This window comes from Cololabis saira, chromosome 21 (genome assembly GCF_033807715.1).
Source record: "Cololabis saira isolate AMF1-May2022 chromosome 21, fColSai1.1, whole genome shotgun sequence".
NCBI lineage: Eukaryota > Metazoa > Chordata > Actinopteri > Beloniformes > Belonidae > Cololabis > Cololabis saira.
In genome coordinates this window covers 12,955,494-12,972,072 of record NC_084607.1, presented here as the reverse complement: position 1 = coordinate 12,972,072, position 16,579 = coordinate 12,955,494, and the positions used below count along the sequence as shown (strand labels likewise).

General features: G+C 41.2%; 1 protein-coding gene across 1 annotated transcript in view; it reads right to left on the bottom strand.

The window, feature by feature from the left end:
• The window catches only part of col5a3a (collagen, type V, alpha 3a), a 58,366-nt gene that overhangs the window by 40,168 nt on the left and 1,619 nt on the right, over window positions 1-16,579 (bottom strand). Inside the window, exons 2-4 of the mRNA XM_061711721.1 lie at window positions 1,849-2,013; window positions 1,316-1,529; window positions 44-206 (exon numbers count right to left, since the gene is read on the bottom strand). Coding sequence (XP_061567705.1) covers window positions 44-206; window positions 1,316-1,529; window positions 1,849-2,013 — 542 coding nt within the window. The remainder of the gene's footprint in view (window positions 1-43; window positions 207-1,315; window positions 1,530-1,848; window positions 2,014-16,579) is intronic.

Sequence of the window (16,579 nt, the reverse complement as noted above, 5' to 3'; positions counted from 1 at the left end):
GCTGTTGTCCTTTAGCGATTCCCTCACTTTCACAATGTCCTACCTCAAAAACCTGTTCATCCAGTAGTCGGGTTCCCAACACGGTGACCCCCTCTGTACTGATGACAGCATCGTCCCCTCGCCGCAGATCCTGGGTCTCGACCTTCTGACAATCCAAGTACAGGGTCACAGTCTTGTCCCGCACGCTATAGGCTATTCTGTGCCATCTGGGAAAACAAAAAAAACTGAAAATGTACAGGCTGACCAGACTTTTGGAGAAAGTATAATAATAAAGTGTATAAGCAAGGATATTTTTTGCTTAGTGATATGACTCTCAGTTAGGCATGGGGCGATATACGATATTATCGTATAAAAAAAAAAAAACGGCCGCGATAACGTTATTGTGGGGTACTGTAATTATCGCCTTTTTTTTTTATTTTTTTATTTTTTATTTATTTATTTATTTTTTTTTTTTTGGTCACACAAGGCTACCTGCCAGGTAGAAGCCAGTGTTATTTTTTTTCATGTATTTTATTAATATTATTTATTATTATTATTTATTTAATATTTTTTCAGAGAGTAGTACAATCCGTATGCATTTGACTACTGTGGCACTTTATTTTCACTCAGTCTTTGTGTTGGCCATGCAGCTTTTGTTTTGTATACTACAGAGCAGTGCCTTTATTTTATTATTTTTCCAGAGAGCCGTACTAAGTAGCAGGCAGCCAGCCACTGTTAAAGTTTCAGAGAGTAATACAATCAGTGTGCATTTGGCTCTACTTTGTCACTTTATTTCTATTTGTCACTTATTTCTTTCGACTCTCAGGGAAGTATTTTCTTACAAAAAAAGAAAGTTCAAATAAGTACTGGTACTATAGTTTACACTTTGTAATGCATAACATTTACAGTACACTATTTGTTCTCTACCTCAAGTGTCACTGTGTTGAGAATGATTTTAGAATAAATGTTCTGAAGGAACCAGTGGATCCACGGTTAGTGTTTTTCCTTGCATTTTAAGAATTTTATAAGCGACACGCTAATATCGTGATAATATCGTAATCGTGATATTTTTGTCCACTAATATCGTGATATGAAATTTTCATATCGTCCCATGCCTACTCTCAGTGGAATCATCTTTGTAAAGACCTGTTGGAAAACTCCTGCAAGTCAAGCATACCAGAGGGGAATTTCACACTAACTGTGAACGACTGATTTCCATAACTCTTTTTATCAAGATTAAGCAGAATTCAATTATCTTTTCAAAAACAATCAGGTCAGGCAGCTGTGTTGCGGCCGAGAGCCCTCTGGTTAGTTTTTAGGACCTCTTACTACCCACTTTCCATCAGCCAGGTTGATCTTCCTGAAGAAGGGGTACAGCTCTGGAGTGGGCTGCCCGTGCTGGTCCTCGTACAGGAACACAGGTGACTGGCCCACCTCGAGGCCCAGCTGCTGCATGCCCTCATTATCATACACCGAAAGCAGAAAGAACTGGGAGCCTTTTTTAGCTCTAATAGTTGTCATCAGGGAAAAATTCTCTGGAAATTTGGAATCTGGTTGGGGAGAGGAGCAGAAAGAAGATTGAATTAATAAATAAGAGAGCACAGCGTGATGCACATATTTTTATAACATGCAGAGACAACCTGCTGTTAGTGAGACGTAGATAGAAATGATGATGAGAAATATTCCCTATGAAACCGCTAAGTGCCCAAGTGGAGAAGTAAGTGAAGTCATATTTCTTATTTTATAATAATACGATCAAAAACATTATACGTTAATGCTTTGTGCCATTTTAAAGGATCCTCAAGAGCTTAGTAGGTAAAATGGGGTTTACTGCATGCACTCTTGTAGGAAAAAAGGTCAAGGCACTACCAGGGAATAGCTGTTTAGTGGGAGCGCTGAGCTGAATCTTTTTGATGTTGTAAGCGATGTCCGTCTCATCCATGCCCCTCCTGCTGGTGCAGAGACCGGCCTCCAAAGACACCCCTTCCATGTTCTCTGACAGCTCCAGTACTCGCAGAACATCAATGGGATCAGCTGGGAATGGAAAGGAAAAGGAAAATGAACCAACTGCCCACACTTATCAAGTAGCTCAAGAAGACATGGTGTTCTGTAACTTCATGCTTATAGTTCATTCTGTCTTTCTGAAAAAGTTAACACGCTTTTAAATAAGCTTATTTCTTGCTTTCTGTTTATTCCTATTTTTAGCATTGTGGGGAAAATATTTAAAAGCACTTAAGACAGAGTGAAGCTTTGTAGCAGCTGGAAGCAGCATGCTTTTGCTCTTGTCAGTTTAACACCTACGTCCTGTGTGACCCATCTCTTCTGTCTGGCCCATTTAAGTGTTGGCTGTTACTGAGCTGAAGAGCAGGGTTTAGTGTGGCTGGAATTTTAAAGTGTGGTGCCTTCCTGCTTCCTTGGAGTCGGAAAGAGACAAGCACCTCTGAGATGTGGCGGCAGGTGGCCAGACCTTTGTGGATGTTATTACAGGACAGGGGTGGCGTACAGTCTAAACCATAATCCTCATGCAGCACAGCAGACAGCTGACACCTGCATGCCATGCACCAGCCACCGACAGCACATCCGCATCACATTTATCAAAAACAGAATCCTCTACAGACAAAATGGCAAAAGAAAATATGTTGATGACCTACGTATTCTCACTCCTTTATTTCTTTGCTTGTCAATAAGTAAGTTTAACCTTAAACCATCAAGCTTTTTAAATGTAATTTAATTCAATTTTCCCTGTTTTCCAAAAAGTGCATAGCTGAAATTAGACAGAAAATGGGAAATTGCTCCAATTGGAGCGATTTAAATGAAAATACGGTTCTTGAAAGGTTGATTCATTGTTCTTTTCATTTATATTGCAATCAGGAAAGCTGCAACAGCAAATGTTGCCCCTGCAGAGAGGAGCTCTCTCCCAGTGGATGGTTTCTATCCCTACAATAAGCCTGTGCTTTATTTGCAGTCCGCTGTACACGTTATTAGATGTCTGCTGATAAAGTGCTATCGTGAGCATTAGCAAGGATCAGAGCTTTGTGCAGAGCCAGTCTCTCACCAGCTGCCGCAGAGCGCCGCGCAGCACTTAGCATTCCAGCCATTTGAAATGAGGATCCTAAACCCAAATTGCCTCCTGTAGCTCTCTCTGCTCAGAGCTCGCCTTTTATTCCCTTTGTTAATTAAACACGTAGAGAGAATGTACCGTTGCCCAGACACCGCTTGCAGAAAAACACACCATTACATTTTATGGCATTATTTATTTGCAAAGCAGACGTTGTTTATTCAAAGCAGCTTTAACAGCTCGCCCTTTCAGCCCCCTCGCATGGTAATGAGGTTGTAAATAGGTTAAGCTATGAATTATAGCTAGGTTCCAATGGCTTAAAGTGTAAGATTTAAAGGTATTTAAGACTTCATGGGTCAAACTTTGAACTTATATAGAGTAATGAATAAACATTTTTTGCAGAAATAGCAGAAAGATGTTATTTGTAGAGGTTATTTTATACATAAATGGCCCCAAGACATGTTCACCCAGAGACAGAGACATTTTAACTTATCACAGTTAACTGCAGGACATATTTTAGGGCCCTCCTGAGTTATCATTCATTTTTGTTTCTTGTAGTAGAGCTGATTAAATAAGTAATTTGCTGTCTGCATTCGAAATATTATAGTCACATAATGGAAAACTTTTATGCATTTTCCCTAATCAGGCATTTGTATGTATTTTCTTAAGAAATGTTAACGTGACATAATATTTAAGTATCCCAAATGTTGATCTAACCCATGACTGCTTCTCCTGTAATGCCGTGGTTTGCAAACATGTGCCCTTCAAGAAATATGGGAATCATTGAGCTCCTGTTTGTCAGCAAAATTTCCAGAATTAATAAAAACAAGACACAAAGTATGGAAACTAAATACATATTTTTAAGTAAACAACACATTCACTGTTGTAATTTAAAAGAAAAATGGCGATTAAATGTAATCAATTTTAAAATTGTATTCAATCCTGCAACATTTTACAGTTAAAGCTGAATATCCGCCCATAAAGAAGTCTGCATAGCTCTTTGGAGCTGCTGAAGACTTATTTAATAAAAATCATGAATAATCACCTCTATCCATTGCTATATCCAATAATACAAAAGCCCTTTTTTTCTGTTATAATTTTTCTCCGCTGGTGAAGTTGCAAGTATGCTTTGTAACACTGCCTCAATAACACTTTTTCACAAAGGCTGCATGCCACATTTGAACACGTTTTAACAATTACAGGCTGCTCTTGCTTGGCAAAGATGCTAGAATGTCTTGTAAATAATCAGCTGAAATCATTTCTCCGTGTATTTCAACCATGCAGCCGTCAGGGTTTTGGGAGAAAAGCACTGCAAGGTACCTGAGGAATGTTTTGTTTTGAGTATTTCAGCAGTGGTCACAAAGAAACATTCTGCAGCTATTTTGTATTTAAGTTTTTAGGACATTTGATACAGCAGACCAGACTCTGCTGTTGCAAGTGCTGCACATAAATTGATAAAGTGAAAATGCATACCAACCACTTTCAGTAATATCGATGATTTGCCACAAATAGCGTCTCTGAAGAGGCAGTTACAGGGCCTGATTTGTTCAAAATGTACAAAGTTCATATTGGTTCCTCTGTAAATGGATATAGTGTTTTCCTCTATGCAGACAATGTTGCTTTATCCTGTAGTAATAATATGGGTCCTTCTTATAAATGTCTTTATTGTTTTTTGCTGATCTCTAAAATGTACTCAATAGGAATACATTTATTTACAATGCAGATAAATGTAATTACACAATATTCAACAGAGCCGGATTTTCAAAGGTTAAAATGTGTCTTAAATTGTCTTTAACCTAGTTTTCTGCTGTCATTTTAAGAAGAGCATGATCAATTAAGTGATAAATAAAAGTTTTGAAAGGGAAATCATGAGCTATAAGAGATTTTTTTGTTTTTGTTTTACTTAAAGCGACACTACGTAACTTTTCCACCTTAATATCATATTTCCAGAGTCATTGTGATGGTACATCAACTTCCAACAGGTTTAATGACACCTCTGTCATGGTCTGAGGGGTCTGTATCGCCTTCACTGGCACTATAGCCGCTTTTGCACTAGTATCGCTTCTCCTCGGTTCTACCCGCCACGGCCCCATTTTGCGCTTTCGCACTAGGGCTGAGACGAGTAGAGCCGCTCCAAGTCGATACTTTTTTCTGTAACCATTTCAGCGAGGTTCTATACGGGGCTGAGCAGGGACTATTTCTGAGGTCACCACCCTCCTCGCCACCGATTGGTCGGGGGGCGGGGCCGTCACCACCCTCCACGCCTCTGATTGGTCGGGGGGCGGGGCCGTCATCACCCTCCACGCCTCTGATTGGTCGGGGGGCGGGGCCGTCAGACGTTTGAATCAGGAAGCGGGAGTCAGAGCGAGAGCGACCCGCGGCTCGCGGCGATTTTATTATAAAGCGCAAAACGTCTGTTTGGTGATCTAACTCTGAGGTGCAGATGTTCATAAACCTGGTGACTGACGAGAGAATTAAAAAAGGGATGTAGACGGGCTGTTTTACTCTCAGCCGCTCGCGGCTCCAGCTGATTTCTGATCAGCGCCGACATGAACAAAGCGGTTGCGCAATCGAGTACGTCACAGCAGCTTCACCCCAACCTGCCCACTTCTCCCCTGGCAGTGCGAAAACACACGGGTGGAGCCGCGCCGAGGCGAGCCGAGCCGAGCCGGGCTGAAGTGAGACTAGTGCAAAATTGCCACATGTAACTTTGAGGAGCATGGTAGGAACCCTGCCACACTAAAAAACTACAAATTTTTACGACTTTGACTGCTTTACGGCATACGTCACTTCCCCCTCCTTCCCGATTCGCAGTCGAGACGAAAATGGGCGGGGCTTGGAGCGCAGGGCTCAGCAGAAGCTGGTAACCCGTTGCTGCGTTGTGGATGCAGCAGCTCCAGACAACAGACGTGGGGAAAAGATCGCTAATGGTTTAACTTTTCAACGGTTTCCTGCTCGGAGGCAGAACCACGGAGGCCGGCCAAGTATCTGATATAACAGAGTAAAAGAGTGAAAGAGTCGTCCGCTCGCTTGGATCGCGGCTGTAACGACCAAACACCTTCCACACAGTAAAGCCTGAATTATGGTTCTGTGTTAAATCGACGCAGACCTACGGCGTAGGGTACGTGGCGACGCGCAACGTACGGTGCATGTCACTGCGTACCTTACGCCGTAGGCTCTGCGTCGATTTAACGCAGAACCATAAATCAGCATTAAACCACAAACACGCACACAGACCGGGGTCGGATCAAAACACAGGTTTTATTTCCCACTTCGCCAGCTAAACGCAGTTGCTGGCCAGCTCTCTGCGGTGCAATTAACCCCAATCTTCAGATTTAACTAGTTTGTTGAGAAAAAATATTAACTCTTATTTGTAGCTGCAGAGGAAAAAAATAATCTCACGAGGAAAACAAAAATATTGCTCACGCCTCGGAGCCTCTTCAAAGCAGTCAAAAAAAAAGAAAAGAGAAGTAAGAGGGATACAAAACATGTACTGTATGTTGTACTATTATACAAATTTATTGAAACACATGGCGAGTCAAACATTTACCAAAGCAGCTGCCAAACACTCCTAAACAAGGTAGCCGGAGACGGTGATTCTGCAGAACTGCGGCAGTAATCCCTTATAAAGAGTGGCGCTCCGACCAGGAGCTTCATTCTTTAGTAGGGATTTCATATGGATCCAATACGTTAATAATCATTATTTTCTCCATATACCGCTCCCTGGCTTCCTTGTTTAAGGTATCCCGGTAAATTCCAGTTCCTTTCCAGCAGTTTAACATCTTTTTTTTTGCGTTCCGTCTGTTCACTTGGTGAAACACAAAAGCGTCCTGTCTTCTCTCATCAAAACAAATGCACGCGACGGGACAGGAGTTTTCCGGCAGTACGCGCTGGTGCTCATGGGAAACGTAGTGTTCTTTCTGGTAAAACAATACCGCTTTTGTCCAAAAGATGCTGCCAAACTCAGAAAAGCTGAAAGTTACGTTGTGCTGCTTTAAGCAATGCTTTTTCAAAATGCTTGCTTAAGCAATCCAGTTAATGCTAAAGTAATCATTAATCGATCTGTGGATTGGTCCCGTACACTAAAAACCCCTAAAAAAAGATCAGTGTCACTTTAATTTGAGGGAATATTTGCTTAGCTTAAGTAAGTTTAGTTTGCCAGGTCTCCTTCCCATACTATCAGCACAAAACAGCTAAATTAACTTTGGATCTCATCCCAGTCGCCTCTTGCGATGACTGCATATCACTTCCTGCACTGTAGTAAACAAAAATAACGAATTTAACTAGATCACAGAGTTTCAATGGATATCATGGCAGAGTTAATAAAGAGAAAGGGACCAACCAGGCAGAGACCAGGCAACTTTTGAACATTTCACATTTTTCAATGTAGTCAAATTTTAATTTTAGCTTTTCTTTTAAAATTATTTTACTTTAATTGCTCTAACATATCACAGCTGTTTTAATAGGGTCTATATATCATGCACTTTTATTTCTTAATTAAAATGCCTTATCGTGCTTTCTTCTTTGGATTGATTTATTTTCTGTTACATTATCCATTAAGCCGCCATACCCCAATGTACTTTCAATCTAATGAAGAGAGTTAATAAAGCTTTTTAATCTGTTTTATATATACCAACAGCAGATCTGGCACTACAGCTCAAATGATACAGTATTTATATACAAATTAAGCTTAAAGCTAGGATCTACGATCTTGAGTTTAAAAAAAAAAGACACCTACTCCCCACACAAACCCCTGTGCTCTGCCTCACATGAAGCTCCCGCCTCCGACACCCCCCCTCTGGTACGGGAGCCAGCAGGAATATGTCCTTCGTGTTGCCGTACTTTGGGAGGCGGGGAGTAGGGTGAGGACTGTCCAATCACTGACATTCAACCAGATTGACCAATAGGCGCCGTTCGGGCCGAATGGCGTCTATTGGTTGACTTCTTTGCAGGATTACAGGAGCAGATAGAAAAAAATATTTCTTTTGGTTCTTTTTGCTAATCATATTTCATAGGTAACTATTGGGCCATAACAACCTTATAAATGATTTTGATAAAAATGTACAATATGTAAAATCGTAGACCCTAGCTTTAAGAGGTAACATCTTAGTCAGCCTTACATAAAGAATTGAAAAAACCAACCGATGTTGCTGTTTAAGCATATGTATATATAACAATATAACATGGTTTTTTAAGAATCTCTTATCTGGTAGATGACAGAGTTGCCTTCTGTCAGTGTCTGACATTTCCCCCAGTTTGTGTTTCTGTTTTGCCCTGCCTGTCTTCCATCTGCCCTGATTGTTCACACCTGTGTCTCGGGCTTGTGTATATCTGGTCTTGTCTTTCCCTTGCTCCTTATCCCTCCGTACTGTTTGCTCCCTCCATGTCCTCCTTGTAATTTTTTTCACTCATGATCCTGGTTTTTGTTTAGATCCTGCTCTGCAGCGTTTTTTGTTCTCGTATTTTGGAATAAAACTCAGTTTTTGGAACTCCTGCCTCTCGCTCTCCTGCATCTGGGTCCTAAACACCCACTCCGTGACACTTTCACACTGACTTTGTTAGAGAATATGTTGTTTTTGTCTTTTAGCCAGATGGGGGTCCACTAGAGCCAATCACAGCTTTCACCAGGCAAAAAATGGGGTACACACTGGACAGGTCTATTACAGACATTTACATTAAACACTCCAAACTACATGTCACAACTGTCTCATGGGGCACTGGAACTTTATCGCATATCTACAAAGGGAAGTAACTAAATCAGTTAACTGTCCCATGGCATTATGATTTTTAAAAAAAATTATGTTTTGTATGTTTTTATTCTCATATCCATTTTTAATGAAAGCTGATTTTTTTTTTCTTTTTGTGATGAATACATGAAAGCCAGTTTTGTCCTGAACATGCTGTCATGTGTCACAGCAGCCAATTCTGTTTATACATAAGTAAACAAATATTATATTATAGTGTGTTAGTGCTCCTAAACTTGTATAAGGTTATCACATTTCCGATCATACGACTCGTCCGGCTTTAATCTTGGGTACAATATTAAGACTGGTATGTGCAGACTCAACGATGATAAGACATCCTGAATCTTAGACTACAATGGATGCAGTGTAACATCATGAGCACACGTTCGTGATAAACAGTCAACAATAAGTAAAGTAAGAAAATGAACTACACTTCAGAAGAAGCTTTTATGTGTTTGGAAAACACATGAAATGAAATAAAATGGCCAAGGAGAACAATGTGGTCCAGCTGAAAAAATGGAAAGACATTTTATGTTGTATTTTAACTGGATAGTAAACAAGGTCAAATGTTTTATGATACTGCCAGAAAGGACCATGGATTTGGAGTTACAAAAGAAAAAAAGATTTCAACACAATTCTTTCACAAATTACATTTTCCATGTGCAACAGCCGATAATCGTCCAGGGTATAACAAGCATACCTTTAACCTCTTTTCGTGTGTTGCGCACAGATTTAACTATCTTAGCTAATTAAGCAAATTACACAATTTAGAACAATCATGTTAGGGTCAGAATGACTAACAATATAATTTTCACAGTAACTTGCATATAGTTTTTCAAAAGTGATTAGAGCAAAAGCAATCGTCATACTTTCTCCAAGCAACCGATGGGATTTCTATTCATATATTATATTTTAAATGTGTTTTCCAATGTTTTCACATGACTAACCTAATCTGTCTTCTGTAAACTACATAATTATTGATGTTTCATTTTATGCTTATAATAAATCATCAAAATTCATTGATGAATATAAATGTATAGATCCCTCTTCTGTTCATTGTTCTGTGTAGGACTTCAATTCAATTCAATTCAATTTTATTTATATAGCGTCTAATACAACAAAAGTTATCTCTAGACGCTTTCCAGAGACCCAGAACATGACCCCCGAGCAATTATTACATATACAATGGCAGGTAAAAACTCCCCTAGTGGGAGAAAAACCTTAAGCCAAACAGTGGCAAGGAAAAACTCCCCTTTAGGAGGGAAGAAACCTCGAGCAGGACCAGGCTCATAAGGGGGGACCCTCCTGCCGAGGGCCAGACTGGGGGTCGGGGACGTCAACAGCACACAGCAGGCAGGTGGAAGCAGCAACAGGATGACCAGGGGTGGGGACCGCAGGCCAGCACGCAGCTCCCGAAGGTCCGGCCCAATCAGCAAGCCCCAGGTTAGGTGAAGGGTCGGGGAAAGGTTGAGAAGGGGCAGGGCAAGGGACTGACTGACTTAAGCGTTTCCATGTGGTTGAAATCAGAATATAAGGGCTAAAGTGCTTGTAATATGCTGCAGAATTTTTATCATTTTATGATGCAGTGGTGCAAGCACTTAGCGTTTTCATGGTACAAGCAAATGTACCTTGGATTTAAGTGTTTTAGTTACTGCATCTCTGTCAGTCAACTCTCTCAAGGAAAACTACAAATGCTTTCTAAATTATAAATCACTTAATTTTTGTATCTAGAGGTTCCGAACTAATACATGCATTAGTCATACATAGAGATATTGGGGTGATGAGCAAAAATTAAGGCTGAGGCTGAGAACCTTGTTACATCACATTTAACACACATTTCAATATTTTTCTTCACTTCATTCACAAAAAGGTTAATGTAAAAGAAATTGTTAGGGTTCATTTTACAAAATGCATGCTTAGGTTTACATGTTGTATGCTGAGTTCACATACATTTTGAGTTTTGGCACTATCACTGTTATGATAATTGGGACATCTTTAACAAAGTTAAGGTTGTTTAATGAACCAAGCTAACTGAAAATTTAATATAAAAACCAAAGAGCAGTTAATAAAAGAAGAACCGTCTTGTGCTCTTTCGTGGTTTATAATACTACAAAGTACTTACTTTTCCTGGTGGAGTTTTTGTTGTTTTTCTGATAAAAGATTGGTTCATGAATATACAAGTATGCCAGAGTGATATTAATATTTGATAAATGCCGAAACTTTGAAAGTTGTGATGACAAGCACGACAGTTTCATGAGTATTTGATCAGAAAACCAGTGCAGTTATGGCATTCACGTTTGTGTCTGAATGAAAAACCAGCTCAAAACTCCATCCGTCCATCCATCCATTTTCCGCCGCTTATCCGGCTCCGGGTCGCTGGGGCAGCAGCCTCAACAGAGATGCCCAGACTTCCTTCACCCCAGACACTTCCTCCAGCTCTTCCAAGGGGAGTCCGAGGTGTTCCCAGGCCAGCCGAGAGACATAGTCTCTCCAGCGTGTCCTGGGTCTTCCCCGGGGTCTCCTCCCGGAGGGACATGCCTGGAACACCTCCCTAGGGAGGCGTCCAGGAGGATCCGGTACAGATGCCCAAGCCACCTCAGCTGACTCCTCTCAATGTGAAGGAGCAGCGGCTCGACTCGGAGCTCCTCCCGGGTGACCGAACTCCTCACCCTATCTCTAAAGGAGCGTCCAGCCACCGTGCGGAGGAAACTCATCTCGGCCGCTTGTATCCGCGATCTTGTCCTTTCGGTCACTACCCAAAGTTTATGACCATAGGTGAGGTTAGGTGCGTAGATTGACCGGTAAATCGAGAGCTTCGCCTTTCGGCTCAGCTCCTTCTTCACCACGATGGTCCGGTACACCGACCGCATAACTGTGGACGCTGCACCGATCCGTCTGTCATTTGTGGATCTGGAGAAGGCATTTGACCATGTCCCTCGTGCCATTCTGTGGGGGGCGCTCAGTGAGTATGGGGTCCGGGGACCTCTATTAAGGTCTGTCCGGTCTCTGTATGATCGGAGCAGGAGTTTGGTTCTCATTGCCGGCAGTAGGTCAGACTTGTTCCCGGTGCATGTTGGACTTTGGCAGGGCTGCCCTTTGTCACTGGTTCTGTTCATAATTTTTATGGACAGGATTTCTAGACGTAGCCAGGGGCCGGAGGGGATCCGGTTTGGGAACCTTAGGATTTCATCTCTGCTTTTTGAGGATGATGTTGTCCTGTTGGCTTCATCGTACCGGGACCTTCAGCATGTGCTGGGGCGGTTTGAGGCAGAGTGCGACGCGGCAGGGATGGGAATCAGCACCTCCAAAACCGAGGCCATGGTTCTCCACCAGGAAAGGGTGGCATGCCTTCTCCGGGTGGGTGGAGAAGTCCTGCCTCAGGTGGAGGAGTTCAAGTATATCGGGGTCTTGTTCACGAGTGAGGGAACGATGGAGCGTGAGATTGACAGACGGATCGGTGCAGCGTCCGCAGTTTTGCGGAAGGAGAAGAAGGAGCTGAGTCGAAAGGCGAAGCTCTCGATTTACCGGTCAATCTACGCACCTACCCTCACCTACCCTCAGCTCAAAGGTTCAGACATTTGAAGTTCTTGTTTTGAAACAAGTATCCCTTAGTGAAATTACACAAAAGTTAATATTGGTGAAAAATTACATGGGAAAGCATGTGGTATTTGTATAAAGCAAGTCCCAAAGAAAGGAAGACTCATCCTTGAATGCCCCCATCATATAACACCTCAGAGGCCCACACCTTCTAGATGAACAGTTCATTTAAATGTGTAAACATCTGCATTTCTTTCAAAGCACACAACCAGAAAATCCCCAATATATTACTGAATGTGTGGTGTTTCTGTTCTTTACTGATCCCAAATTATCCTTATGTGACTCTGCAAATAAAAGCCCTAGGGTCTTAATAGGCTGTTTTCTTTAAGTCAAAAGTCTGAATGCAGTGCTCACACACACTTACACTCTGTATTTTGTCCATTGTCCCTTTCTCATGCATGTTTGGGCACCAAAAAGGACGAGAGGTCATAAGACAGTAATATCTGGAACAAGCTGAATAATGTTTCTAAACTAAAGCAACGTGGGCTTAATTATACACTTTTCATGACTTGATGTCAGATTACCAGTTGTAACCAGTTGCAACCCCTCGCAAAATGTCTCCAAATAGACTAAGAGGATTCAGAGGACAATTCAGAGGATACTAATGAAATCTCAAAAGCTTTCTGGATACAAGATTGACCCAAATAAAATACAGTAATGTTTCTGTGTAATAGTCCCTATTTCTCAACAGCATCAGTCAACACAGCAACAAGAAGAAAAATCCAGCGTTGTGGAAGGCTGCCATTGGGAGCTTAGATCCATGCAACAGTTAGTGAAAGAATGTTATCTTTTCCCTGCGTTGGATCTTTTCAGTCAGCCTCTTTAACTATCCTCCAGGGCTGGTTGCCTGAACACGTTTTGCTTGCATCTCATTAGGCTTTGTAGTAAAAAATGTCCTTACCTCACCTGTCAAAATATGGTTCTTGCAGAGAAACTCAGGAAGACTGGATAAGTATAACATTTCCAGGAATAGCTACTGATGAACTACATTTCCCTGCCATCTAAAAACACAGATCAACATTTCCCAAATATAATGATAAAATCTCTAAGGACTGATGACTCAGTGTGTTTCCCAATCACCAGTTCAGAGCACTTGGGAAGGAGCAAAATATCTAGCAGTTTCACAGATGCTTGCTAATTCTTGGTGCAAAGTCAGATTTCACATGCATTGACCAGCATGTTCTTAGATTGAAGGTACAGCGTGCATACAAACTAATACAGACTTTTACTGAGGAGACACTTCTCAGGCTCTTGATTTCTGTCTTAAGGGTTTAATTTATGAGATAACCACAAGTGCCATGCAGCAGTGACAGGCACAGAATAAAACTGAGTACCACATCTCACAGATTAAGCTGTTAACTTCCAAAATGCCACCAAAATGTCTTCCTCTGTGCTTTTTTTTCCCCCCTGGGATCTTGACCCATTCTCTCCATGCCCTGTGGTCACACAGCTCAGCACCATTTCAATCATAGATGGATATAATGTGTTCTCTGTGTTTCGAAAGCAAAGTCTCCAAAGACATTCTTTATGACTCACACCACCTACACTCCCAGCCCTGCCTGAAAATACTCTTTTCACACACAGTACTACACTCTCAAAAGCTTTTGCAGCTGAGATTTCGGGGGAATTTCAACAACAAATGAAGCCAAAGAGAAATATGGGTAGATAGATATTCCCATAACATATTGGACCACACCCTGAGATGAGTGGAGGAGGAGAACTGACAATTCAACTTTAAATGACTGCTTTAAGGTGTGCACATATCTCATAATTTATACTTGCTGGCATGTGTTTACATAGAAAAGAAATTCATCTGTTCTTGGAGAATCGATTCTTCATTTTTCTTCAGAATTTCTTAAAAGTTTTCAGTGTTTCATGCTTTCTGAAATTCTTCAGAAAACAATGAGCATTGACAAAGGACATTTGATGAAAGATGAATGATCCAGTGCAAGTGGTTGATTAAATCCAGAAACATTTTCTTCAAACCATAAAAAAAAGTTATTCTAATAACAATGGGATGTAACCTTTTGTCTGGGTCACAACTCTATGGGGGGAAAAGCACACTGTGGGGAAGTAATACAGGCTGTAGATATGAGAGATTAAGTACACACACAAGTGAAGATTAATAATATAATTGTGCACCACCAGCATGAGCAAACAGTCTGCAATACTGTTTATATAGTCTACATAGGAAATTAACATCTCATTGGGCCTCTATCTTTAAAGGTATGACACTCATTTAAAACATGAATTAGATTGGAACAGAAAGGTGGTGATTTTTGGAGTGGATGTACTTTGTTGTGGACTCTGACAGTTCGGCAACAAGTCAAGCCACTTATTAAGCTCACAGCTGTTAGAAATATTTATTTATTATGTGCCAGCAGCCATCTATGTGCCTTGTCTATAACAATAAAAAGCCCACACCAGTAACATTTTTGCTGATGATGTGAAAGGATTTGGGAAGACTCACAATTCCTTCCAGTCTGCATCAGCACCGCATTCTTCCGTCCCAACAGTTTGTTTTGCTCATGTTTGCTCACCACATGATGAGCCAACGGGCCAAAAGCTAAAGCCAAAAGCTACTTGGCCTACAGAGAAAACACCTGCCCCCTCAAGGCCCTGCACCAAGCAGGTGCTCCAAACAAGCACACATCGGAACACACACATTTGTACTTCCGTATTGGGAGATTTGATCTCCAGTCCATGCCTAACATTGGTTCAGACTGACCTCATTACTTATAACACACTCCCTTTAAAAGTCAGAAGTTCTAGAAGGTCCCACACAACCCCAAGAAGTGCTGAGACAAAGTTTCACATGAGCACACACACACACACACAAACACACACACACATAAACATACACACATACAGCTATACACACTTCCGGCCAACAGGCCCATTCAAGTTTCAGCTCCAAGATATCATTTAGCCTCTGAGTCAGACTACTGAGGCAGCTATTATGAAGCGTAGCCAGGGTTGCAAAAAAATCAAAGAAGAATACACACACAGACACACACACACACACATATATATGATTGTCACTTACAATCTATGTTGACGGACTTGGTACTGTAAATTCAGATTAGATTATAAAACATGAGCCTGATAACAGTATAGATTCTGCAGGTGGCATTAAGTATTAAGCTGACCTTCATGGTGATGCGCATGTGCTGCATGAGGCTCCATAAACTGGAATAAAGATTCAGATGATATGTACTGTAAAAATTAAATAAAATGAAGCTTCTCCGAGGTTTTTTCATTACAATTCCACCGGACGTATCTCCAGCTAGTCCCACAGAAAGTTCCCACAGAAAGATGCTGGAAGCATCCAATGATCACAAACTCACAGATGGCTGAGGAGAAGGGCTTTTTTCTGGGATCCAGATGTGTGTTGAGTACTATAGCTTGCGCTCCGGCATCACGTACTGTTTGGTCATCAATTTTACATATCAAAAAACTGAAGGAATTTCAAACTGTCTGGCTCATCATAAGGTCTAACAAACAGTTTGATGTGACACTTGCAGTCTCAGTATCTAGGGACAAAAATCAGTGGCATAATGCAAACTTTAAAATAACACAGGTGGTTAGTCGTGAAACTAAAATCCTCTATTCCTAATTTAGCTGCCTTTATCCTTTGTTTTCCTTTGACTCTAATTTGCTGATGGTTCAAAGGTGGTTTGCTTTCTTTGAGGGGTGCTTTCTTTGGAGTGTGATGCATGATTGCCCAGGATGTTGGATGAAACTGGCCGCAGCGAGGGGTCTGTCATGGAACCAAATGAGGATGAGGCAAGGCATAAGCAAAAGGAAGGTGATGCAAAAAAAGAGATCAGGCATGCAAAGTAAAATATAACTTTCCATATTCCAAGATTATGAATGGGACATAAAAATTTTGAAGTAAAACAATATATAAATAAATTAACACGTGTGGAGAGGCTAAAGAACAGATGACTCCGGTCGAAATGAACAGTGTACGTGTGCAAGAATGTCTCACTTCCTGTCTGTAAACATGACTACAAAGTTCTCTCTCATCTCTTGAACACACACAGAAAGCATATGGGAAAACATTCTTTCTCTGTATCACACACACACACACACACACACACACACACACACACACACACACAAAAGTTCATTCTGAACATTCAAAGCCTCACAGACACAAATGTATTATCAACTGAAAGCACATATCTAAAACTGCGAT